The sequence below is a fragment of the Eucalyptus grandis genome, chromosome 3 (genome assembly GCF_016545825.1).
Source record: "Eucalyptus grandis isolate ANBG69807.140 chromosome 3, ASM1654582v1, whole genome shotgun sequence".
Classification (NCBI taxonomy): Eukaryota; Viridiplantae; Streptophyta; class Magnoliopsida; order Myrtales; family Myrtaceae; genus Eucalyptus; species Eucalyptus grandis.
In genome coordinates this window covers 41,115,679-41,143,671 of record NC_052614.1, presented here as the reverse complement: position 1 = coordinate 41,143,671, position 27,993 = coordinate 41,115,679, and the positions used below count along the sequence as shown (strand labels likewise).

General features: G+C 39.4%; 1 protein-coding gene and 1 pseudogene across 1 annotated transcript; one reads left to right on the top strand and one right to left on the bottom strand.

Moving 5' to 3' along the window:
* Positions 1 to 13,767: 13,767 nt before the first annotated feature.
* LOC104437430 (pathogenesis-related protein PR-1) lies at positions 13,768 to 14,455 on the bottom strand. Its single transcript, XM_010050368.3, has one exon. The coding sequence runs from the start codon at positions 14,453 to 14,455 to the stop codon at positions 13,949 to 13,951; it is 507 nt and encodes a 168-aa protein (XP_010048670.2). The 3' UTR covers positions 13,768 to 13,948.
* An 8,379-nt stretch (positions 14,456 to 22,834) lies between these two features.
* Positions 22,835 to 25,362, top strand: LOC104439662 (annotated as a pseudogene).
* Positions 25,363 to 27,993: the final 2,631 nt, after the last annotated feature.

Here is a 27,993-nt window from a genome sequence, read left to right as displayed (position 1 = left end):
TTTGAATTGTAGTAAGCTACAATCACAACATTATTTGTAGATTAAACTCGAATTCCCTTGCCCTTCTCATTCTTCAGCTTAAGGTAATCACTTCTTGCCATAATTTCAACAGATGACACCACCAGTCGTAGACTGACTACATATGATCAAATCCATACTACTACTATAAATAACTACTACTATAAATACGATTACTAGTTGTTCCTCTACTTTCACCTACTAAAATGGTATATGTAGGTTCATTAGATTCTCTCCTACATATATCTTCACTCGGAAGCAAGTCATGAACCTCATCAAATGTCAAGCTTCTTGGCCTAGAGGGATTAATAACGACAATGACTATAGTATTCCAATTATTAAGCAATTAAGATAATAGAATCAAAACACACACCTCATCATCAAATCAATATCAACCAAACTCAACTAACTAACAATCACATTGAATTCATTTATATAATAAGCAATTAACGCATGATCCACCATCTTTAAGTTGAATAGGCATTGTATCAAATAGACCTTGTCAATCGGAAAGGGCTTCTCATATGTCTAATAGAGCCTTCATCAGCCCATAGTAGTCTTCTTTTTAATGATGTTAAACGCAACATTACAAGCCAACGTCAACTGACTAACATCCAAAGCTTGTCTGTCCAGTGATTCTCAATCAATTGGCTTCATCAACTCTGTCTTCTTCCCAAATAGGAGTAAGTGTAGATATCTTTGGTATTGGTAATTCTCAATCTGCATTCCATTCTCACCATTTCTGCATCATCTCCATTGATTTGCTTAGCACAGTTAAATCTAATGCTTATACCAATTGTTGCAAAAAACAAGCAATCAAACAACAATTAAATAGAATAAGAAAATAAATTGGATGCCAGTTTACGTGATTCAATCGAAGTGACCTACATCCACATGGACAACAAAGAATGTTATTATTCTTTTACCGAAAAAAAAAAAAAAAAGAATGCTATTATATATTAAGTAATATAACAAATATTACAATCACACAAATCAATCAAATAACTTTAGTATTTCCCAACTCTTAATTACATCCAATAAATTTAAACAGAATTTAACCCCACTATTTTACATGATTAATCTCTCAATCTCAAAGGAATTCACAAATCTTATCTCAAAATTTAATCAGCTTCAACACTAAAATTGTTAGTGTAATTTTACGAAGAAAATCAACAGAAAACCCACACCAAGCACTCGGTCAAAGTCGCTTCACCAATTCTTCGTGAGCAGCCCACGAGTACATATTTAAATATATATGCGCTCTGCCCGTCAGAAAAGCAAACGCCCTAAGAACGCACGCATTGAATATTCTGAATTGAAAATAGGAAATTTGTTTCCTCTTCCGACTTGACTTTCCTTTTTACGTTGAAAGTATCACTTTAGACTCCAATGCTGAACAGGAAATTTAGATTTCCACGGTGGAAGACAACAAATATTCAAGTTTCGGACTTTACGTTAATTTATCTTGGGTCGCTTTCGTCCATTGGCTCAAATTTTAGACATATTTTGACAAACTCTCTTCTACCCTGTTCTCGGGCACATTTTACGAGGAGCTTGAATTGCAGCTTCCGTTGTCTCTATCACCGATTCCATTCTTAGAAACTTTCTTTGGTGCTCATGTTCGGCCGGAAACCACTACGTGTAAACATCCTTCTCTTGATCGATTTGAACGTGCTCTGTTCTCGGCTATTTCTTGAGATAAATAAAGTACGAAATCTACAGACGCGCTTGTGTGGAAATCGATCAGTGTCAAATCTGTTTTGGTGATTTAAGCTCTTGTTGTTACTGATTGTGAAGATTTGAAACGAGTAGTCCCTCTTAACATTGCACGTTATCTCTTTGACCAAGCCCTTTACCACATGTTCTATAAAATGTGGGACCACATAAGCATGAACTTATGTCAGATCTAATACAGGAAGGTGTCTCCAATCGTTATCGAGATTTAAGAATACACAAAATTGGCATCCCTATTCGCAAAGAGCGATTTCTCTAGAGCTATTTTTAAAAGTAATGGGAGTTTATGCCGTCAAACGTATCTTAAGCCGTTTTTCACACAAAATCGGAGACGAAATAAATGAGTATGATGTCATAGGTTTGATTCGATGATAACTTTTCAAATGACACAAAAAGATGTATAAACTTTTAGTTGGTGAACAAAAATATCCATGGTTAAGTTTCCCGATGATAAGACAGATATAAAATATAATGTGGCTAATAGCACTCGAAAGTGAACAATAAACACATCAGGAAGATGAAATGACATTGTTCCTCACGATTAAAAAAGGACACAATTCCTGAGTTGTCTCAACCCCGATTAATTTTATGATTTATAGACCTATGAAATGTCTTGCTTTGAGATCTTTTGTTTAATTCATTTATATCTGGATCAAGTTTCAATTTTGTGGCACATTGTCATTTTTTCCCTTTTCCCAAACTCTCGTTGTACTTTTCACTATTGGATTGTTCTTATTTAGGTAAATTAGTCCCAACCCCCTCATTTGCCTTACAATGGGAAGTTCCCATATTAAATTAGTAGACTGGCAATACCAATCACAAATTAAGAACTTATATTCCAAATACCATTAAAGGAAGAAACAAAGTCTTCTATCTAATCCTTTATTAAAAAAAAAAAAAAATAGGGCTACATTTGATAGTCAAGATAAAAATTAAAATAATATAAATTTTATCCTAATTTGTATTTGGTTCCCCAAAATAAGATAAGGTTGTATATAAAGGGATATGAGCCATATAAAAATATCTCATGAGGAAGGTCGAATAAAGGTAAATATAATTTCTAATATCCATAGTATAATAACTATTTTTCTTGAATAAAAAATTTCCAAAATTAATAAAATTAAAATAAAAATTGAATGCTACATATAAAAAGAAAATTTAAGATAGCAAAAAAGAACAACAATTTTCGTTTTTATTTATTTATATAATTAAATTTCTTTCTATTCTATAATATATATTATATTTAGTATATTTATTAAACATTTTAGGTATTTTAGGATAATAAATTATTTAGTACAATTTTGATTAAGGAATGATGGACCGATATAAAAAATAAATAAATAAAAAAGAGAGGAAACTAGTAAAAAAATAGACAAACAAAAATGAAGTAGAAGGACTAATGTTTTAAATGAACAAATTTAAACTTAAAAGGATTTTTTTTTTTTTATTCTTGAAGAATAAGGACAATGCAATTTCTAAAACAAAACCCTACCCTCTCTATCTCATTTTTCTGTATCTCTAGTTCATGTTGAAACTTCATGACTCATCCATAGTTCTAATATAATATAATAAAATAATATTTATAAATTCGAAATAATTAATTAATTGAAAATAATTAATTAGGGCTCAAACAAGATTACACTAATTTAATCATACAATTAGCCCTAATTAAACACCAATTAAAACTAATCATACAACTAATCTAATTTACATTAAAATAATCTAATTTAATCACATAAACCTAATTAGACTAATCTAAACCCCCTTAAGCGTCATTAACTCACTAAGCAAGAATTAGAGGATAAACTCACCCCGATCAACGATCCGAACGGCTCAAAACGACAAGGACGACGCGAGGGTCAATAGTTCTAAGGTGGGCCTAGCTTCCGGGGTCGGGAAGCCGGCCAAACGGGCCAAATAGCCGCTGCCATACCCATTTTCCAACTCTCTCGCTAGTTCTATGGCTGAGGCCGAAAGGGCGATCCGGGTTGGGGTCGAGAATGGGCGGAGGAGTCGAACCGGACTAGGCGGGGCTTCACGGTGGCCGGAGATGGCTGGACGGCCTCGGCTGAGCTTCCCTGATCTCATGGTATGGTCGCCGGAACAGAGGAGGGGCCGAGATGGAGACAGAAACGGACGGAGCAACGGAAGGCGATGGCGGGTCCAAGCTGGCCTCCCGGGAGGAAGGCCGGACGGAGACGGGAGGAGCTCGGGCGGGGCCGGGACGCATCTCGAGCAACTCGGAACAGGAGCTGGGACTGCGGACAGCCGAGAACGCACGGCGACGGGCTCGGGTGCGCGCGAGCAACTCCGGTGGCTGGTGGGCGTGCGACGACGGAGCTCCTCGACGGATTGCTGGTCGATCTCCGCCGTCGGGTGGCGTCCAAGAAGAAGAAGATGGAGATGGAGGAGAGCGTCGACGGGAGAGAAGGGGAGGAAGAAGAAGACCGGCTCTGCTCTCTCTCTCTCTCTCTCTCTCTCTTTTTCTCTTTCTCTTTCTCTCTCTTTGGCCCCACCATGACCTCATGGATGATGTCACACCCCACTATCTCCCACAACCTTATTCCAATGGGTTCAATTTCATTTTCCGCCGTGGCATTCATCCATAGCTCTTTAGTTCCCATTAAAGCTCCACGAAAATAGTGAGAAAGTCGGAGCTCTTTTCCCTTGTAATTCTCTAGTTCACATCAAAAGTCCACGAAAGCAATAAGAAAATCAAAGCTCATTTTCCTCCATAGGTTTGTAATTCACTTCGAAGTTTCACGAAGTTACGAGAGAGTCGAAACACTATACTTTTCGGAATTTTGGAAGGAGAATGATCATGTCTTCTCTCTCTTACTAGATCTGACATTCACTTCCTAAATTAACTCGTCAATGTTATTGGAGCTTGTTTACATTTATCATCATAGTTGAAACTGTGGCTCCGGAAAGCTATAATAGCTCATTTGCTATCTAAGATTTAGATCGTTAATTAATCATGGATTGATCGATGGAGGTTACCTCCGTTTATGCATTTGTAGTTTCTTTAATAGTTAATCACAAAATATTTCTACCATCTCCGTTTGTCATGCCCCGAACTTTGAGCACGCGCACATCCCTCGGTGGTCAATCAAAATGCAACGTTCCTAGGACACGTCGCCAACCCATTCATTTTATTGCACATGCGGAAGCAAAATAAACAATCTCTAGATAACAAACAAACATGGGATAGAAAAGCAAGACAGTCAATTCACACAAAACACATTTTATAAACAAACTGAGTTAACCCTACAAAGTTATATACATGAGGTCAAGATCTAAAAAGGACTATCAAGCTAACCCTACTCTAGACCCTCCTACTTGGGATCCGGGTCCACTACAACACCGTCAGGATTGTCGATGTCTAGCGGGTCAACTACCTCCTCTACTACGGGCTCATGCTAATCCTCAGGCAACTAGTTTTCTGCGATATTTGTAATAATATTGGCGTCCACGACAGGATCAAGTACCACATCACCCTCACCCTCGACAGCAAGTCCATCAAAACCATCCAAGGGACCCTCTCGGATCCCGTCAGGCCCATGATGAAACCACACTTTGAATCGATGAGGTATCAACTGAGATTGGCCTCATCGACCTAGATTGTGGTCACGACGAGCTCATGGGTCCAAGGATTCCCAAGGACAGGAAAGACGGTACGCTGAGTCTCGGCCTCTCGTGGCCACCCAAAACACACAGGGCGCACCTCCATCTAAGGACTTGAAAATTGTAAGCCATGACAATGTGAGACAATGTCTCAGCAAGTCTACACCCTAAACCCCGATTAGGAAGGTAATACACCTAGAAACAACCTATACACACATCATATAAGACTTACCTTGCCTCAACACCTTCCTGCACGTTAGTACAGTTCATATAACATATGCATATAATGTAAATCCGTTCCCCACATATCTGAGATCATCCAGCCCAGCTTGATTAAGACAATCGCCAAAGTCGTTAAACACCGGGATCCAATAGTTGGATCTATCAGCTCTATCGGAAGCAAACCGAATGGCATTGAAATCCCCTACAATAATCCAGGGCGAGTCCACAACTTGGAGACTAGACTGAATTAAGTCAGCCCAAAGGGGTCTTCTCAAGACAAAAGAGTGCTCCGCATACACCACAGTGAGGATAAAAGAAATACCACTGTTCAGACAAACCAGGCGGCCATGGATAGCTTGAGACAAGCAAGCAGATAAAGCAAAAGAGGCAATCTCGGGGTTCTAACCCACCTAGATTCTTCCTCTAGGTGAGTGAACATTATTAGCACTCCAACACCATCCCGAAATGAGAGCGCCCAAGACCAAAGGAAACACCACAGGGGAAATTTTAGTCTCCAAAATACCAACACAACTTAGGTGATTGGTTCTGACAAAATTTCTAATCTCAGCCTGTTTAAGGGGGGACTCGGGGCCCTTCATATTCCAAACTTCAAAAAACATAGAGGGAAGGAAGAAGGGCATTACCGTTTCTTGCCACCTCGTTTCTTCACCGAGGAAGTCACTGGCTTTGGGCTCGAAGGAATAGCCGCATCAGCAGAAGCAGAGTAAAGATTACCTTTTCGGCGGCTAGGGACAGCCACAATAGGTTTAGGAGGGAGCTGGGGAGGGAACGGCTCCTCTAGGATGGAAGACGCAACCACAAGGGGGGAGTCAGAATCACTTCCTCCAGAACTGATGTCATCCATAACTTCATCTTCTGAGGACGATGATGACTCGGCATTGATCTTTCAAGCGCCTGAAGTTGACCAAGTTGTGAAGGAGCTAGGGAGGTACCGGGAATGAGTTCAGGTGGAGGGGGGAGGCCTTCCTCACTGACTTTTACCGGAGGATTCACAGTAGGCTCCGTTGTCTGAGGTGCAGATAAATGAACTTCAATTCTACAGGGAGGGGACGCAATAGTACGAGAGGTAGGTGGAGCAACATCCGAAGCACGGAGTCTGTTATTTCGCTTTCCACAAACTTCACGCCATTCACTGGAGGGACGCGCCGAAGGGGCCTTGGCAGCTAAAGAACCAGCTTTAGGGGGGCCAGGTGCTTTAGGGTCAGCACATCTATGGCCAAACGAACAACAACTCGGACACAGAGTTGGCACCCATTCATAATGGACATCCACCGAACGAGGCTCACCATTCAGCATAAAATCAATAACTTCAGGGAATGAGCGCGAAGCATCAATCACAATGCAGATACAGGCAAAAGCAACCATGGCCATCTGTTCGATGCGGTTATCTACAAAGAGAGGCTTACCGATTGCACTCGCAAGGGCACTAATGCCCGAAGAAGACCACAAGTTGACAGGAACATTCCTTAGGCAAACCCAAATAGGAACTGATTTGTGGCAATCTTTCTTGAGCTCCATCATTGGGTGCCATTGTTGGAGAATAAGGGGTATTTTGGCAACAGTGATTGGCCCCCCTTCCAGCACTTTCCTTCTAAAATCTTTATCAGGAATATGGAAATAGTAAAAGCTCAGGTCAGCTGCAATAACTTGAACTAGGTGGTTACCCCAGGCATGTTTGAGCGCATCCTCTGTCAATTGAAAAGGGAGTCTCTTCCCAATGTAATAACCAACTAAGCAATCATCCCATTTAGGGTGGGCAGCTTGGAAGATCTCTTCTGAGATTTGAACAACAACTTTGTTATCAACTACAGCAGGCGGAATATAAGAGAGGCTATAACCCTTAGTAGCCGAGCGAGTAACAGCAGCCCATGACCGAGTTGGGGGCTGAGCATCAACAGAGGAAGGGACCTTCTGGGTCAAAGACGACTTACCCACCTCGGATGAAGGCACATTATGCCCTGTCTCGCGCTGAGGAAGAGTCGGACGAGAGGGGGCAGCAAGAAAACTACCAACAGTGATTCATTTATCCTTAGTAGAACGAATCGAAGAAGAATTAGAGCCATTAATAGCCGAAGGAGGGGGTGGAAGAGTACCCAGAAGAGCGCGGGCCTTTCGGGCTCTGCTGCGTCCTCTGCTTCGAGAGCGTCCACGGGTACCACGAGCAACCGAAGAGTAATGAGCAAGGGAGGGGGGGGACGAGAGGGTGGTGGAACAGAACCATCCTTGGGGTCCTCTTGAGGGCCTTTGCCCAAAATGCCAACCGGCGTAGAGGAGGAAGACGCCATTCAAACAGAGGCGACCCGCAGAGGCCAATCCCTAAAAACACAGAAGGCGATTCCCGACAGTAGGAGACATACCGGGAAAAATCGCTCAGAGGAAGTGTAGATCAGGTAGGGGTGTAGGTCGGCTCCGAAGAAGAGCCCTAACGGAGGGCTGAAGAGGCCGAAACCAGCAACAGCCACTCCCGATGAACAGTAGAGACGCAAACAGCCTTGAGAGCACCAGGGTGAACATTATTGCCCTAGACTTTCATGCCTACATAAGGGAAGAAAGACCTTCCATGGTGCAAGAAAAGCCTATGTGAGGTGGAGAAAAAGGACTTGTTGGGGAGGTCATAGGTGAGCCCAATGTCAATGCCAACGAAAGTGCGAAGGACAATGGGGTTTGTGGAAGAAGAAGAAGGAGGAGGAGGAGTGGACGTGTAGAAAGAAAAGAATGACCTGCAAGAGAGAAACTAGAGTGAAGATTTGCAAAAGTGGAGAATGAGATGTCAAAGGCATCGAAAACAAGTAGAAGAAGGAAAGTGGACCCGCAAAGAAAAAAAAGAAGAAATAAAATAAAAAGCATCTACCAAATAATTTTAAAAAAAAAACACTTTTATGAAGTTGTATTAGAAGTGGTAAGCCCCACAAGGGATGGTATGGTCAAAACACTAAATATATATGTTAATTGAAGAGTAGAAAAAGCATGACCTTATTTTTATGCATCTTCATTATCGTTACTCCCTTATCTTTTGATCTGTCTCTCAAAACGGTAAATATATATGTTCCTCGTTTCTCTGCTGACGTATTTAATAATGGTACCTGCGGAGAACGTGGGATATTCTTAAAGCATTTTGTCAGTGCTGGTCACGTAACAGAACCTTGTCAGCAATGTTCCTTAACGGTGGGTTGGTTTCGACCTGGGCGGCCATGAGAGGGCCATGAGGAGGACTGCGAAGGAAATGAACAAAATCATAGGTGGATGGTTAGAGGAAAGCAAGAGACCTAACAAGGATTTGGTGGAATCTAGCAGCAATCGAGATTTCATGGACAGTAAGCTCTCGTCCCTCAACGGATCGGAAATTGGACGTTCTGATGCTGGTGCGATTGCCAAAGCCACATGCTTGGTGCTCTTTCATTTCTCTCCTTCTCGAGCGATGCATGCATGCTCGTTTTTCCTGGTAAAGTGACACTCATCGGGGCAGAAGGAGTATATGACTTTAGACTTGGTTATTGCTATACTTAGAGCACTACTCTACCCATAGAATAAAGGTGATGTGAATATAGACTTTGTTTCAGTTACTTTGCATATCTCACATCTAACAAGTCTGGAATTTTTTTATCGGAAGACGATGACAGCAGGAAACAGTAATTCTACTGTGGTCACAATAACATGGGCAATCTCTCTGTTACTGAACACTCTTCACGCCCTGAAAAATGCTCAAGAAGAATTAGACACTCAAATTGGCAAGCAAAGATGTGGAAGCATCCGACATCGCCAACCTGACCTACCTCCAGGCCATGATTAAGGAGACTCTTTGATTGCACCCGACAGCCCCGTTATCCATGCGCACCTATCCGTCGATGATTGCATCATCGGTGGATACCATGTCCCCAAAGGCACAAGGCTGATGTTCAACTCGTGGAAAATCCACACCAATCCAAGAATGTGGCATGACTTTTTGAAGTTCAGTCCTGAGAGGTTTCTTAGCAGCCACGGCCCATAAGGACGTTGAGCGTGAAGGACTTCAATTCTGAGTTTTTACAATTTGTGGATGGAAGAAGAATTTGTCCTGGAATAACCTTTAGCCTCGAATCTATCATTTTTTGTTAAATTTGTGAGATCACTATTAATTGTTCTAAAATTTTAAGTTATTAGATGAAGCATAGTTTATTATTTAAATATTCTAACAATTTTATCCAGGCTAGATTCTTGCATTCATTCCACGTATCAACTCCTGGAGATTTCTGTTAAAAAAAAAAAAAAAAAAAAAACCCTGGAGATTCGCTGGTGGATATGTCCGAGAGCTTTGGGTTGACGGCAGCAAGGGCAACGCCACTTGAAGTCATGCTCATGCCGAGATTGCCAGGGGAGTTGTATTGATTTCCACAGAGCTCAGCATCAGATAAAGAACCTGTGAACTGAAGCTGCTTGACGAGCACAACTTATGGTATGGGCTTCATATTCAGCTATTAGCTTGTCGACGTTACTCGCAGTATTCAACGGTAGGCAAGACTTTGAGGTTTGACCGAGAGTCATTTCTCTTTAGGGTGTTAATCAAAATAGCATGCGTCCACAGAGGAGCAAACTCATCATTGGGGAACTCATTTCTTGCTAGACCAATTTCCCAAGACCAATTTCCCAAGACCAATTTCCCTTCTCATGAATGTTTCAGTTGTTTCCCGACTAATTATGTGGCTAGAAAACAATTCTCTTCTAAACACACTTGGTTATATGCACAGTGATATATATTTACCTTGAAATTCAAAATAGACCAAGAGATATGAGTGAATAGATAAGTTTCGAGTTCAAGAAAACTTAACAAAAGGTGGGTTTTGAACGTTGCTTAAAAATCCATCTCGGGTTCAGGACGTGTTCGGCTTCTAGTTGGAAATGATCAGGGTAGCACATGCAACAGAATGACCCCGTCTCCCGGATCAACCTCGCTGCCATCGCTACATGCTATATCTGCGAGTGTTACTACAACATTTTGGGCTGATATCAGGACTCTGATATATTCTGTTTTTGAGTCAGTCTTCAAAGTTTATTTGGTGCATTCAAACAATCGGATTCGGCTCAATAGAGTCTCCATCACAAGCATGTAAACCTCTAGGAGTTCTCCTGCTCTCCTATTTCCACCGAAATTGGCGAAAGAAAAAATACTACAAGAGTTTATTGGCCAAAAAGAAGAATTCTTGAGTCTTTACGTCCAAGAGCTCAGTCAAGAACTAACTGGCAAAAAACTCATGCGAGGCCAAGAAAAATTTCCTTCTTCGAAGTGTAACATTAGTTACGCTGTCGAATATTCGGTCGTTCATAAATGTTGACATCAGATCCGGAAACTGAGAACACACAGAGAAACTAACGTCCCAAACTAGGCCATGATAGGCAGCAACTATCGACGACTCATAACATGAAAATGGTTAAAGTTTGAGTCAAGAACGATCCATCGACCAAAGGATAACCGTAGCTAAAGGATCTGGAGCAAAAAAAATTATCCCTAAATCAGCGCGCAAGTCAAAAGGCGATTAGAGAATCTCGCGGAGGAAGATTAGGATGCATAACGGAATGCCTCTATAAAGATATTGGAAGAACTATTGAAAGGTAAAAAAAAATTGCTATGTAGGTCACCATTGCAATTCCTAGAAAACGAGAGATTGAATTCACCGGTAACGGCAAAGTTTGACCCCTAGAGAAAAACGACCATTTTACACGATCTTGTGTCCATTTGAATTTAGGACCAATCACTAAATGAATTTGGAAATCATTTATGTAAAATTTTGTAAGACTACTATCATTTATTTTCAAAGTTTAAAATGTTAGATGAAGGCATATTTAATATTCTGAAAGTATACAATTTGGTAAGCAAATAAGGGCTAGACATCTTACTCTAGCACTATGTGAAATTTTGTGGGAATAGAACAAATTGTTCTAAAAGTTTAAATTATTAGGTAAATACACGATTCAATATTTAAGTATTCTAGCAAATTTATAGAATACTTATTACTAAGCAAAGCATTCACATGGGAGAAACTGGCATGCATTATAACCTAGGCTATGTGCATGGTTTAGTAAGTTATTTAACCAGTTTCGGCCTTGACTAGGATAACTTATATTGCGAAGATTTCGATGTAAGCGCATATATAATTGTCCTTTTCATCATTTAAGGAAAAGAGATATCTAGAGATTATAGATAGAGCTCATATTCCTCAAGCATCATTCACCAACAAAGAAATGGCTCTTTTCAAGTGAAGTGACTGAAGATGCAGCTCTACTCGGCCAGTGCTCTTCAAGGAAATTCCTATTTCATGCAAATTTCGCTCCGATTATTTTTTTACTAAATCACTGATCCGATTAAAGGTTTTTCTCTTGACATTATATGTACAATTATATAGAGTAGATAAAGGGTGTGCCCCAAATTGAATCGTTTATGTCAAGAAAATATTTTAATCTTTGGGATACGCCGTGATAGGTTGAAAAGGAAGGCCAGATAACGTGTAAATGGTCTTGCTTTTTGCTCATAGTTCTTCCATATCTCATCCGCTTTCCTTATATATACATATGGTTCATGATATTCTTCAACCCTTTTTCCTCTCATTTCTTGTTTCTTGGGAAAAGTACTAAGAATGTCCTAAATCTATCATATTAGTACCAATCTAGTCTCAAACATTCTAAATAAACCAATTTAGTCTTTAACATTTTCACATTGGTATCAATTCAGTCTATTCATTCATTTTAGTCTGGAAATCGCTAACATAAATGCTGATAATCTTACTTGGTATGATCAGTGCTGACATAAATATTTTTATAAACTTTTAATGTTTTTTCTTCTTCTTTTTCATTCGCCAGCCACAAGCAAGAGTTGGCCTCGCCAGCCGCATTTTCTCACTCCTCTCTATCCTGTGTCGAAGTTGTTCTCTTCTCATCATCTCCGACCATCCCTTTCTCTCTCTAAAAGAGATTCCTGTTTCATTTGTTCCCGTGCTCTTTACCTTGCTTCGCTTCGCGACTTCTTTTTGCCTAGTGAAAAAAAAAAACGAACACTCTTCTCATCATCTCCGACCATCCCTTTCTCTCTCTAAAAGAGATTCCTGTTTCATTTGTTCCCGTGCTCTTTACCTTGCTTCGCTTCGCGACTTCTTTTTGCCTAGTGAAAAAAAAAACGAACAAGGAAAGTCGTGGCCAAGATAAAGTCATTAAAGCACCTTAGTTAATTCCATTTCGACAACCGTAGAATCTCTCTCTCTCTCTCTCTCTCTCTCTCTCTCTCTCTCTCTCTCTCTCTCTCTCTCTCTCCAACTCTAACGTGCAATCTCTCTCTCTATCTCTAAGACACGAGGCTGACCCTTACCTAGGATAGGGCTCGTCAAGCCTCTCCAGATTTGGCAAGAGGGCATCACCGGCGCTCGCCTTTGTCCAGGCACAACCTAAAGAGGCCAGCCCTTGTGGACCATGGTTTATGGGATATGGCTGGCGATCGGCCTTTGACAAAAAGAAAAGGGAAAGAAAAAAAAATTTAAAAAATAAGAATAAAATGTATTAAAAATATCCACGCCAATACCGATTGTGTCACGTAAGATAACCTGGCATCTTCATGAATAATTTACAGCCTAAATAGGTCGGATGGACTGAATTACTATTAATGTCCAAAGATTTGGGACTAAATTGATCCAATTTAAAAGATTTATGACTGAATTAAAAACAATACAATGGGTGTGGAATTTTTTTGGTAATTTTGCCCCTTTTCTTTCGCCTTTTTTATTGTTAGGAGTGGCCAGTGGAGAAGAAGAATCTGCCAACTATATGTGCAAGTGTGCACACGTCTGAAAGTTTTTCGACTTAGAATGAGTTGTTATATGTTTATTAGCGAGTTTATATATCGGCATAGATCATAGACTTCGAGGAGATTTTTTCATCTCTCTTTCCCTAAATTCTGTGTTACAATATTAGTGAATTACATGCCAATGAAGATAAATGCGCAATTCTCAAGTGAAGTACAATCCCTTGGGAAAGTAATTTAACATAAATGTGAAGATAGCTGTCGCCAGTTTATCAAAAGAAACATCAGCTTATTAAAGAAAATTAAAATAGAAAGAATTGGACGACACGGTTCTGCATACATTCGAAATGATAAATCGAGCTTGGTGATTTGAAAATTTTGTATTATTTTATTAATCACACATAGATGTGCCTGTACGCATTTCTCAAAAGAGTAGCAACGCACCTTAATTACAGAGAATGAATCGAACACCCATCACCAATAGTCAAAAAACTGCTTAACAAATAAAAACAATTTGTCCCTCAATTCACTTTGGGCACATTTAAAATCTCCTCATCATAAAATTGTTCAATAAGGCCTCTCTCCGATGTAATTCCCGGGCGGATCATACTCACAAACCATGAACGTGCCGCCATCTTTGAAGCACACCACCACGGCGCACCCGACCCTCCTCGTGCTCCTCCACACTATCTGGGTGTAGTGCCCGCACATCTGGCCCTCCGCGCATGCATTGCTCCGGTAGTCGTACCACCGTCGCTCCGAGGCCCATGCTGCCACCGCCTGCCCCGGGTTCCACCCCGTGCCACTGCCCCAGAATATGTTCTCCCCATAGGGCCCGTTTGAGTGCCTCAAATCGCAGTCCTGCCGCCTCTGCGCAGCCCACCAACCTGCGTAGGTCGCGAGGCGCGAGTCCCACGTGAGCGGCGGCATCCTGATGGCCGCGCGAGCTGCGTTATGGGGGGCCAGGAACTGGGCGGCCAGGCTCGGGCCGGATGGCTTTCTGGGGAGGGCAAGGCATGTTGAGGCTAGGAGGAGGAGTGTTAGAATTAGGGCAGTCCCCTGATGGGAGTTCATTTTTCCTCAGGTTGTTCCAAGCAAGAAGAATTGGGATTTATTGGGTTGTAATAAATAAACTAAACTTCGGAGTAGCTGGATTCCGTATAGGTATGGATTGTCAACGGAGATAGTGGCGTGCATGTTCGATAATGATTGCCACATCTTTTGTCCTTGATTACACCGATTGATTTGATTTCGTCCATGACTATAATGCAATTGTTCCTATGATTTCAGACTCTTTAACCACCTTAATTTTTCAGATAGCCGCACTTACATCTTTTAGGCAAAGCAGACACCAATGGTTTTCAAAAGTTCAAATGTTTGACAAATATGTCAAAAATGTATCTATAACATGAATTTTATTATTTAAAAAGAAATTGTGTCTCCATGGCACTTTTAAGTGGTTAGTTAAGGAAAATTTCACCTCTCCATCGTGATAAACTAAAAATGACATTGCCAGAATAAAGACTGTCGACGCGTGCTCTAATACCATTTTAGACAAATTGTCTTCTTTAGAACTTAAAATGTGAGGAAACGTATTAACAAAATACTTGTAGCATACTACTTGAAAAAATGAACTATTAATTATGTTTGAATGCATAATGTTTGCAATTTTTATAAGTAATTGACCATCAAACAAGCTGTCCTCCACAAATGCTTTTTTAAGTGTCGATTATTTTAGTTTCGATGCTTAATCTATTTCTTTTTATTTGCTTTCTTGCTTTTCCCAATCCACCTTTATTTTGATACTTCGCTTTTCCGTGGAAAAGAAGAATTTTAAAGGTTCATTTGTATTTAAAAATTGATTTTTAGAAAAATTAATCAATTGTAATTGTTCTCATTATCAACAACCATTCATGCCTAGATATATGCCTTGATAATGAGAATATTTTTTATTTATTTATTTCTAAAAAGCAATACAAGTAATCATTTTACAAATATATTTCCCAAGTTGTTGATCTTTCTAGAAACAAATGCACCATCCACCTTTTTTTTTTTTTTTTGGTCGGAAAATGCACCATCCACTTTAGTTTGAAGCTTTCGCAGCTTGTACGCTTTTTTTAAGCTTTGGTAGCTAGCATTTGATTCTTTTGTAACTCCACCAGCAAATGATTCTTTAAATCATTTCTGCATGCGGGTTCTGCACGTCTCGTTGCCTACCTCGAGACCAATGTTTCAGATTGCCTTGATTTCTTTCCATACCATCTATTGCACATAAAATGCATTACCAAGTATGTGTGGCCGGGAAATGGGACCGGTCGAGAGCTTCCCGGTTTCAATATGAGAGAAGATGTCTTCCTTTGCATATGAATCTTCACCACTATCCTCTATGATATTTATGATGGGCGTGTATTTTTCTCTCTTCAATTTTGTGGAAATAGCGGAACGTAATTATGGAGTACATACATTCTCCATTGAAAAGAGATCTTATATAGGAGTGATAGGATCAACTCTACAATTATCAAATCTCAATCTTCCATCAAAGTTTAAGATATGAATTCTACATGCGCAACTGGATATCATAAATATATTGCCCATAATATATTTAACTAAATTGAGCATTATCAAATATTAAATAATAGACTTGATATGCCACATAAATGAGTTAGACCTCATCAAGTCCAACATTCTCCCACTTGGCTAAAAGTCTATTATCGATCTAATTCATAAGGCTTAACAATCAAGCACACACAACATCCCTTAAGTAAGGTCTTGTCTAACATGTATGCAGAAAAGAATTGGAGCCAATATCCTTATTCCAATGACATAGTACCGTTCTCCAGTTAGTATTCCAGCACAAACATTAAAGGCAACATTTAATAGGTTAATAGTCATGACCTGTAACGTTTTGTAATATAAATATGTTCGTGAGATCCATACAAAATCGTTTGTTTCAAAAAACTTCAAAGGTGCACATATATTAAGAAGCAACTAATGACAAATCCAACTCCGTTGCATGAGGTGATCACAAAATAAATAAAAATATGTCCAAAACCATGGTCTAAACTAAAAGTATTAACCAAACCCATACTAGCAACATGTTCTCGAAAGAGATTGGATGGTAAGCCTTTTGTCATGGGATCCGCTAATATGGCTTTCGTCCTATTATACTAAATAGACACAATTTGATTTTGGACTCTTTCTCTCACAACTAGGTACTTAATGTCAATGTGTTTGGATGCACCACTTGACTTGTTGTTCTTCGAGAAGAAAACAGCAACCTAATTGTCACAATCTATCTTCAGTGATCTCAAAATAGCATTAACTACCTTTAGCCCCATAATGAAGTTCCTCAATTATGAACCATAAGAACTCGCCTCATAACATGCTACGAATTCAGCCTTCATAGTGGAAGATGCCGTTAAGGACCACTTTGCACTGTTCCATGAGATAGGTTCACCAGCAAGCATAAACATGTAACCTGATGTGGATTTCTTGGTGTCGATGCACCCAGCATAATCAAATTAGAATAACCGATAACCTCAAGGCTATATGTTCTCTTGTATGTAAGCATACAATCTTTTGTACCATGTAAGTAACGCATCACTTTCTTAGCTACTTTCCAATGATTGGTTCCTAGGTTTATTTGGTAACGGCCAAGCATTCAAACAACATACGCTATGTCTGGACGAGTACATACTTGAGCATACTTAAGAATACCTATAGCATATGCAGAGGGAATATGCTCTAGTTGTCCAAGTTTCAGTTGATTTCTAGGGCATTGTAGTAAGCTGAATTTGTCACCTATAACAACAAGGGCAACATTGGGAGAGCAATTGTGCATGTTGAATCTCTTAAGAATCCTTTCAATATAGGCTCTTTGAGATAATCCTAAGATCCCTCGAGATCTATCTCCATGAATCCCAATGCCTATTACATAAAGGACTTCACCAAGGTCTTTCATCTCAAAGTTATGTGAAAGAAAATTCTCAGTCTCATACGACATACCTTTATCACAGCTAACAAGTAGTATATCTTCCACATATAATACACAATGATGAATTTACTCCCACTAATCTTAAGATATATACATTGATCCACTGCATTTCTTTTAAAACCAAAATTACTAATCACATCATGAAACTTAAGATACCACTGTCTTGAGCCTTGTTTCAAACCAAGGATGGACTTTTTCAGTTTGTATTTCATGTGTTCCTTGCGTTCAACCACAAAACCTTGTAGTTGTGCCATATAGACATCTTCTTGTAAGTCTCCATTAAGAAATGTCATTTTCACGTCCATTTGATGTAACTCTAAATCATAATGAACTACTAAGACCATGTTTATTATGAAAGAGTCATTTTTTTAACACGGGGGAAAAAGTATCATTATAATCCACTCCTTCTCTTTGAGTAAAACATTTTGCAACCAGTCTGACTTTATACCTTTCAACATTATCTTTAGAGTCTAACTTAGTTTTGTAGACCCATTTACAGCCTACAGCTTTGGCCCCTTTAGGCAAGTCTATTAGGTCCTAGCCATCATTAGTTTTCATTGTGTTCAACTCATCTTTCATGGCTTCGAGCCACTAAGTTGAATGATCACTTATAATGGCTTCATCATAAGAGATAGGATCAGTTCCTAGGCTAACATCATGGTCTAACTCATCTAGATATACAATGTAATCATCAGAGATAGCTAATTTCCTTTCTCTTCATGACCTCCTAAAAGTTTGTTCACCAACAAGAGGGAGAATAGGCCCGTATTTTGAGGTTCTTCGTTAGGTACCTCCTCCGATGGACTAGAAACTTATGATGAAGGTAATGGTACACTAGACCCTTGAATTATAGGAGCCAAAATATTTCCTGATTAGAAACTTGATCTCGAGTTTCCTCAAGGTCAGCAATTTCCAAAAACACCGCATTTCTAATCTTCAACAAATTTACTAGTATGTGAAGGGCAATAATATTTAAAACCCTTTAATCTTTCAGGGTAACCAACGAAATAACTACTTAAAGTCCTCGGGTCAAGTTTCTTAATTTGTGGGTTATATAATTTTGCCTCAACCAAACAGCCACATACATGAAAATATCCCAAACTCAGTTTCCTTTGTGTCCATAGTTCATGAGGTGTTTTAACCACAGATTTACAAGGGGCCCAATTAAGGATATGCACGGCTATTTTGAAAGCTTCAACTCAAAGACACTCTGGTAGAGTGCCATGACATATCATACTTCGTATCATATCCATTAGAGTACGATTTTATTGCTAAGCGACACCATTTTGCGGCCGGTGGGGGGGGTACTTGGCATTGTATACTAAGCAGCTATGCCACATCTCTCCAAAAATAAAGCAAAAGCACCATGATTATGACCCATGGGAGAATCTTCCATAATATTCTCCTCCACTCAGACCTTACAATTTTAATCTTTAGGATGAGTTGATTTTCAACTTCGGCTTTGTAGATCTTATACATGTTTAGCGTTTTTTATATCAGCATTAATAGTTGCACACTTAAGCTTCATTTATTTCATGAAAAATGAATATTTTGAAATATATATTCCAAAAAATGATTGCTTATTTCACTTGAAATAATTGATCAATGAAAAATGCTTCTATTATCGACAATAATCTATATCTAAATATTTTTGTAAAGGTGAAAATATTTTTTCGTTATTTCATTTTTACAAATAATAGAAGCGACCTTTTTTTTTAATATGCTCTTCAAATGATTTATTTCTGCAAAATAAACAGAGTTTTAATCAAAGATTTTAAATAGTCAATTATTTTTTTTTTTTGTGAAAGTAAGCAATATATTAGGGAAGGTCAAACTGTGCAAGCAACACGGTTCCAAAAACTTGCACTCAAGATGAATATGCTCATTATGAGTGAAAGGAAGCCGTGGAAAAAGCCAAGCGGCAACAACAAAACGACCAACAGAGAGCCAACAGCAAACAACGCCTAGCAAAAAGCAACCTAGCAACCAAAGAGATGCCTATCCAGTCGGACTACGATCAATGGAAGAGAAGTTAATGGGGTCCACATCCCACGAGCATTGCATCCTCCTGTTCCTGGCAGAGTCCTCAACATTCTTGAAGATAAGAGCGTTGCATCCTCCTGTTCCTTGACAACCTTGAGGAGATGCTTCTTCATGGTCGAAATAGACAGCGGCTCCCCTTAAAAAGAATATTGTTCATGTTCTTCCAGATGATGTGACAAAGCGCACCAAAGGAAAAATAGGCAACATATTTGTAAAATTCCTTGCCGAAGAGCAAGGTAATGGCCCAACTAAGAGTCTCCTCCCAAGTCCTGTTGGTCTAGGGAAGATTGCATCTAGTAGCCCAAACGAAAGCAATACTCAAAGTAATGTGACATCCAAAAAAGAGATGATCAATAGAATCGGGCACCTCATTGCAAAAATGGCAAGAAGCAATATCAATCATACCATAAGACATGAGAAGAGACTATGTAGGCAACCTCCGCTTGGTGATGAACCACAAGTTCAGTTGGTATTGAGGCAGGATGACATTACTCCAAATGAAACAATGCCAATTGACTCTAGCCTTCTTTCGCCTTATGGACTCCCAAGCCGAGGCCACCAAGAACAAGCCCATCGAGTCCTCCCTCCAACATAACCGATCTCGGACTCCAGAAAATGAGGGAAGCGACAAACCTTAAGACTCATTCTCTGATCTGATAGCCCGTCCATCCTCAGAGAAGAGATCAGCAACCAAAACCTGCCTAGAGAGACCATAGCTATAGTGAGGGAATCCGTGAAAAATAAATTCAAAGGACCCCTGGGATTCCAATTATTGAACCAGAGTGACTCTGATAAGCCATCGCTTATTCTCCAGTGGAAGCGAAGTCGAAATTCTGTCCTGAGTTGTATAATTTTCTTCCAAGCCCAAAAGCAGTAGGTTAGCTTTTTTACAACCCAAAAGTTCCTAGTTTTTAAGAAGGTCGAGTAGACCCACTTACACCATAACGACTCCTTATCTGAAAATAAATTCCATATATGTTTGAGCATAGCCGCCTTATTGCACTCACGCAATCTCTAGATACCAAGACCTCACTCCACTTTAGGAAGGCAAACATCTTCCCATAAGACTTTAGCACCCCTTCTACCCAACTCAAGTCCCTTCCAAAGAAATTGTCTGAGAATACGCTCTATATGGTCCAGCACAGTTGCAAGAATGATAAAGACACTTGCCCAATAGGCCTGAATGGCATGGAGGACTGACCTGATTAGTTGAAGACAGCCAGCAAAAGAAACCGATGAGTCCATGACTGCACCCTAGAGGTGATGCACCTCACAAGATCAACACAATCCGCTTTCCCGAGCCTTAACGTGATGATTGGAACCCCGAGATAACAGACTGGAAGGTTGCCCTCAACAAAACCAAGCTCCAAGAGGATTTGATTCTTTAAGTCAAGCAAGCCTCCCGAGAGGAACACCTCACTTTTCCTTGGGTTTGGGAGAAGTCCGCTCCCAAAAGAAAACAAATGGAGACCTTCAAGTTCACGGATGGCAAGTGGCCTTCGCAAAATAGGAAAACATCATCTGCAAAAAACAAGTGCAAGAGGCAAGTAGACATGCATCTCCAGTAGAATCTGAAATCCGGCTGTAGCGAGCACCTCCCAAGAATCCCAGAGAGCACATCCATAACTAACATGAATAAGTAAGGAGAACTGGGATCTCCCTATCGCAAGTCACGCCCACTAGGGAAGAAACCATGTAGCTCCCCATTCAATGCAATGGAAAACCAAAGAGTCCTCACACAAGTCATGATGAGGTGAACCAGCCGAACAGGAAACTGAAAGGCAAGTAGAACACTCTCAAGAAACTACTAGTCCACGGTATCATACGCCTTTCTGAAGTCGACTTTGATAGCACACTTGGGAGAATAGGGTTCAACATTAAGCCTCGAGAAAAGTTCTTGTGCTAAGAGAATATTATCCCTGATTCATCGTCCCTTGACGAAGGCATTCTGAGACAAACTCACAAGGTCTTTTAGAATAAGGCAACCCTATTTGCCAACACTTTGGTAATAATCTTGTACACTGTATTGCAACAAGCAATAGGCCTGTAGTCATCGACGGTAGTCGCATTGGGAACCTTCGGAACCATGACCAAAATTGTGTTATTAATTTCCTTGAGGAGCCTCCTTGAGGTGAAAAAGTTCTTCACGGCTTCCATGACGAGCTGACCCACCATATCCCAATTCTCCTTGAAGAACTCAATCGTGAAGCCATCCGAACCTAATGCCTTCCCCCTAGCAAGGGAGAAAAGAGTATCTCGAATCTCAAGATTAGACACAGGGCGAACAAGAAAGGTGATCTAGTCATCATTCAACTGAGAGCGGATAACTCTCGAATCTCCGACACCTAAGGTTTATCCAGCTTTATCCGTGGTAAGAGGAGATCACAAAAATGCTCCATAAAATGCTATTAGACCAACTGAGGCTCAATGATTTGGTTGCCTAAGGAATCCATCACAGAGAGGATTTTTTTTTTTTTTTGCTTCTCTAGAACTTGAAATCCTACCAATAATCGTTCTCTCTTTTTTTCACATACTTGTCGAGTTATTTCTATGTTCGACTCTCTTTTTTTCGAAACTTGGTTGACTACTAAAAAAAAGGATAAAAAGAAAAGGAGACTGATTGGATAACTGGGCTCAATTTTCAAACAAAAAGTCACTAAAACTTTACTTCAACTTTCATCATGTTACTTAATATCAATTAAATCATCTGTCCAGTTAATTTTTTATATTAATTTGAATGAAAGCAAAACTAAAATTACGTGACCTAATTGATAAATATGGAAAGTTAAATGACAAGTTTTAAAACAAAGGCAAAAGTCCAGTGATCACATAAGTTACTTTCTCTGATGAATTTTTAAGCTGCCCATTACACATCAGTGTGCCATTGCCACTGCCCATGGAATATATAATATTTTCTTACTTCCCACTCGCCATAGAATATGTACACTGTAATTCAAGCAAAACAAGAAGCAGTCTGAACTTTCCAGTCAAACTAGTCAAAAAGAGACAAGATTTGTCTCATGTGGTGGGATCTTCTGGTTGTCTTGTTTCACTTTATTAGCTGTTAATACAGCAAAAGTTTTCACCAGTAGAATAAGAAATCATTGAAATACTTGATGCTCAAGAAATCTGACTCACGACTCTTTGTACCCTTATGTTCTTTTAGAAAAATCTGCCGAGTTACTTGACCAAAAATGTGGGATTTAGATAACTTGGCCGCCATGGACAGATGCAGTCATTGATCTTATAAAATCATCACTCTTCGTTTTCTTCCAAGAAGAAGATCATATAAGCAATCGTCTCTTGACTCTGCTGATTCTAGCAAAAGTATTAAGAAAGCTAATGGATGAAGAAGAACAGAAACATCACCTAGAGTCGCCCCTTTTAGCAGTTTCTCAGGAAAAGGTGTCTAAATCATGGAATGGGTTAAAGAAGAGATTTTCTTGGAAATGAGGCGGCCACTGCTATTGACAGGGATTATGGTATTAGTGAACCCAATAATACATTGTTTGCAGGTGATCTCAGCGATGTTTGTGGGTCATCTGAGAGAGCTGGCTCTCTCGGGGGCTTACACGGCCACTTCCTTGGCTTCTGTGACCAGCTTTAGTTGTTGGTAAGATACATGACTTCACCCAGTTTTAATTAAACCAAATGGATAAGCCATTCCTTTCACTGACTGCATTTCTGGGAGCAGCAAGTCGCACAAAGAAATAAAAGAATTTCAGCATTGAGATTAGGATCGTACCAAGTCTTACAGTATCCAAGGTCTTGACATAATCTGGCTATGGTTTCCAAGTGATAGAAAACCACTGACTAGCTAGTTTGGTTGGTATCTATGGATACCCCCTTTTCGGCTCATACATAAAAGGCCATCCTTGAGTTCGCTGCTAAACGAAGACAGGATGGTTGTTCCCAAAAGCTGTTAGTAAATGGGATAACAATGTACTGCCAGTTACCTTAGCTCCTTCAAGATTCTTACAGTTTGACAAAGATTAATCTGCTAAACATGTCATCTCTTAATATGCTTAGTTGCCGTATGATTCTTTTCCCTCTAGCTAGATGTAAATGTTGGCGTTCGTCATGAAATAGGAAATCTATCATGCACATTTCTATGTGATTGTTTGGGACAAGAGACAGGCATAATTCCCCTCCTCCCCTCTCCTAAGTCCAGTGTTGCAATTGATTGTGCATTTGGATACATGCTAATTATGGCAATTCAGTCCATCTGACTGCTTCAAGCATGCCACAGAGTAGGTTTCTACAATATATCTATGAACTTCTGGAATTTCATTTGTCAATGTGAATGAATTGTTCCAAACATTATTTCATAGATGATTGTGCTTTTGTATCATTTCATCATTCTAACAGGTAGGAATGGCAAGTGCGTTGGATACATTTTGTGGCCAGTTCCTATGGAGCTAAGCAGTGCTGCAGTCTCGGTATCCACATGCAGAGGGCTATGATTGTTCTCCTATCAGCTAGCATTCTATCAACAATCTTATTGGCCAATGCAGACCAAATCCTTCTCTTCTTCAAGCAAGATCCCAATTTACTGGCAGAGGTAGGGACAGATGCTCGCTTCATGATCCCCAGCATTTTTGTATGTGCTCTCCTTCAATGCCACGCCAAGTTCCTGCAGATGCAGAACAATGGCATTCCGATGATGATCAGTTCAGTGATTACTACATAGCTGCACATTTTCATATGTCAGTTTCTGGTGTTTGAGTCTGGACTCGGAAACAAAGGCTCTGCTTTGGCAAATGCAATCTCGTACTGGAAAAACATGCTGTTACTGGCAATATATGTCAGAATTTACCGTCTTGTAAAAGAACTTGGACCGGTTCCTCCAAGGAGGCCTTTCATGGGATTCCCGGGTTTCTTAAGTTAGCAATTCCTTCTGCTGTCATGCTCTGGTGCTTCTCAAAGCTTTGTGCTTCTCCTAGTTTACTTTTGCTTAACAAAGGACACTAAGGGAGTTCAAGAAAATTGATTATACTGACATCATTTTTTTCAGACTCATTAGCGAGCTATAATAACAATAGTTTCATAAAAATAATAGGTTGACATCTAAAACTGACAAATTATCACTGTTAATCTAGTACATGTTCATGACATTCTTTTAGAATAGAAGGGAATGCACCGTCTTATTAATTGGCTCTAAACAGTAATCCCTACTCTTGCTGCATCTCGGATTATCTTCTTTTTGTTTCCACGATTTCTATAAGACGAACCAATTAAAAATTACGTTTCTGGTAGTTTCATTGCAGCAACAGCTTACAGAGTTGGTCCTTCGAGATGATGGTCCTATTGTCAGGACTTCTTCCTAATACAAAACTTGAAACTTCACTCCTCTCAATCAGATACATCTGCACTACACAATTTTTTATGTTGACGGGAAGCATACAAGTTAGAGGCTCAACAATAGGCATCAATTATCAATTTTCTAAATGAATTTATCCTAATATTCTTGTGTCTGTCTTAGCCTAAACACCGGTTGCTTCGTTTACATGATGCCTTTTGGTCTCAGTGGCTCAATAAAGTAAGGCTAAGGCACTGATCGTCATTATTTCAGTAGATATCATGTAATAACAATATTTGTGTCCCACTCTGTATATCATTATTTGTCCTAGCACAAGAATTTCAAATGAACTCAGTGCTGGGAGACCACAAGCTCTGTTTGCTTATTTGTGTCTCGTTAATCATGTTCTCCACCGAAGGCTTGACCATGGGTACTCTCATGATCTTGGGTCGAAGAGCATGGGGCTACCTCTATAGCACAGAAGAAGAAGAAAAAGTGGTGAAATATGTCGGAGATCTGCTGGTGCTGATTGCATGTTCCCACTGCTTCGATGGTGTTCAGTCCGTTCTCTGCGGTACCCCGGAACTCTGCTTATTCTCGCAATTGAATAGTGCAACTGGGTTTGACCGTTACTACCGATCCTGATAATTAGCAATTGAAGATGGCAAATAATGAAATCTCCCAAATCCTCCTTTGTCTGAAACAAAATCTTTGGTCAGGTACTATGACTGTTATGATTTTACAGATTACATTTGTCCAGGATGTGGAATTTAATAGGTTGGTACTTTGATTAATTTGGGTGCCAACTATTTGGTGGGCATTCCGTTTGCCGTATTCCAAGCTTTTGCTTGTCACCTCGGTGGGAAGGTAAAAACCAGATATGTTCCTCTACACTAACTTATCATGGATGATGTTATTATGATATTTGCTTTGCTTAGTTTAGCAAATTGGAACTGCAGGGTCTCTGGTCCAGGATTATAGCTGCAAAACTGGTTCAAGCATTGTCACTCGCCATCGTGACATTATGCACCAATTGGAAGAAGAAGTGACAAACAGTAGACTAACCGTATTGGACTATTCTGCTGTCACACTCAGCTTATCTGACGAGGTTTTGTATTTCGCGTGATCGCAGGCAAAGAAAGCATCTCATAGAGTACATAGCGCCACGAATTAGACCAATGCGTTTTTATCACGAAGCTAAGGTGGACAACTATTGCATCCCAGTTTTAAAACTTGGCTGAATGATGAAATCATCCATCTGAATCTCATGCTGTCGCTCGTAAGGAGCATCTGCCAAATGCCTGAAACAAATGTCAAATTGATTGTATAACACAAGACCTGCAACTGTTGTAGTCTAACGAGTAATCAATGACAAGGAGTCGAAATAAGGAGCAAAAACATGGAACAGCTTGCTGCATGAACCTGAAGTGCTCGTGTTTTCACTTACTGTTATATGTCAACTAGAGACCATCTCTAAATGGGACTATGTCACAATGCCACCAGTGCGTGAAGAGTCAAAACACCATATTCTACAAAAAATTGTCCAAAAAGTCATAAACATATTATATGAAGGCCATTTTAGTCATAAACTTTTAAATTATGCAAATTTAGTAATAAACCTTTTGACGATTTGCTAATTTAGTTCTAAACTTATTATTTGGATGTTTGGTAGAAATGATTATATTGGCAAATCATCAAAAGATTTAGAGCTAATTTGACAAATTATTAAAAGATTTAGGACTAAATTGACACAATAAAAAGGTTTTAAAACTAAATTGGCCTTTGTATGATAGCTTTAGGACTTTTTAGATAATTTTCCGCACTCTCTATCATAGCTTGTTTTCATTTTTCTCATAATTCTTATGCAAAATGCATTGAAAAATTATACAGGCATTACAATAAATCAACTTGGATACGACGTGTAAATCAATTTGCAAGGATCCATCATTCTTAGTAAAATAGATTTGGTTCATTCAGATGAAAGTATTATATCATTGGCGAATATATGTTCAAAACAAACTGTATCATTTGAGAACATTTTTGAGATCCCTTCTCTTTATTCATTTAAATTCTAAACTCAATGAAAGATAGATGTGTGAGGATGACATACTAGGTAAGATAGATCATTGGTCGAATGTGGCCACGTGCCAAAAATATCGGCATGTGTCCCAACCCATGAAATAAAGAGAAATACAACGTGACAAGTACGGGAACGAACATTCTTACAGCCCTTGGCTTAAACTATATACAATAGACTTGTTGAGGATTTAAATTGGAGAGGACAATGTTTTGTATTAGATGTTTTCTTCAATGTGTTGAGGGTAGAATTGAAAATTGAAATATTTTAAAATTACATGATTTTAGAGTAAAATAAGAAACTTTAAATTTCTAGAAACGGGCACATTTTTCTGACTTTTTTAAGTGGTAGATGTGGTGTCTCGCTAGAATGCTTAAGGCCAATTTTCATATGTCTCTTTTTGTAATTATACTGTGTTTTCCCAAGACGTACGACATTCAAAATGCTTAAGCTGGAAAATATTTTATTTATTTATTAGATGACATCTTACCACACGTATTATTTCTGTTGTACGTAAGGCCAGTCGTCTTTTACCTTTTATAATACCACGTTCTAGTAAGGCATACGAAGTTTGATCACACCTAAAGGCCAAAATATGATAGTACATGATTTCTATTATCTTATGATAGTTGTAAATTTGTACCATTCTATGTCATATCTTCATAAATAAATAACCTTTTTCAATATGACTGCACAACGTAACACCGAATTCCGGGCGAAAACCGTAGTATGCCATTTTTTTATATCATAGACATTACGATGGAAATGTGCACCATTTAATCGCACCGTTATAAATTGAAAATTTTATATGATACTCATGTAACAATTTGCCGTACTCAAGGTCAACAACAATGCATGATAATCTTTTATTTTATGTGAGTCCCCTCGAAAGTGTAAGATATTTTGTTGTATCATACGTATCACACAAGATATACGTTAGTCGTCTAATAGATTATCAAAAAAGTACGTTTGCCGTTTGGCTGTATGGTGCAGAAACATAACCTAGATACGGTCCCGCTTCTTCCGTTACGCACCTCCGATGCTTTGCATCTGAATGTTCTTGACAATTCTTGGAATCAAGAAATGGGACATCGCTCCCACCCAACCGGGCCGAACGAGTTCCGATGCTTCTTCATCAATGTCCCCCGAAAGATGCTCTCTGCATTCACTGAATCCCCCAAATCCCTTCGTCTCCCTCT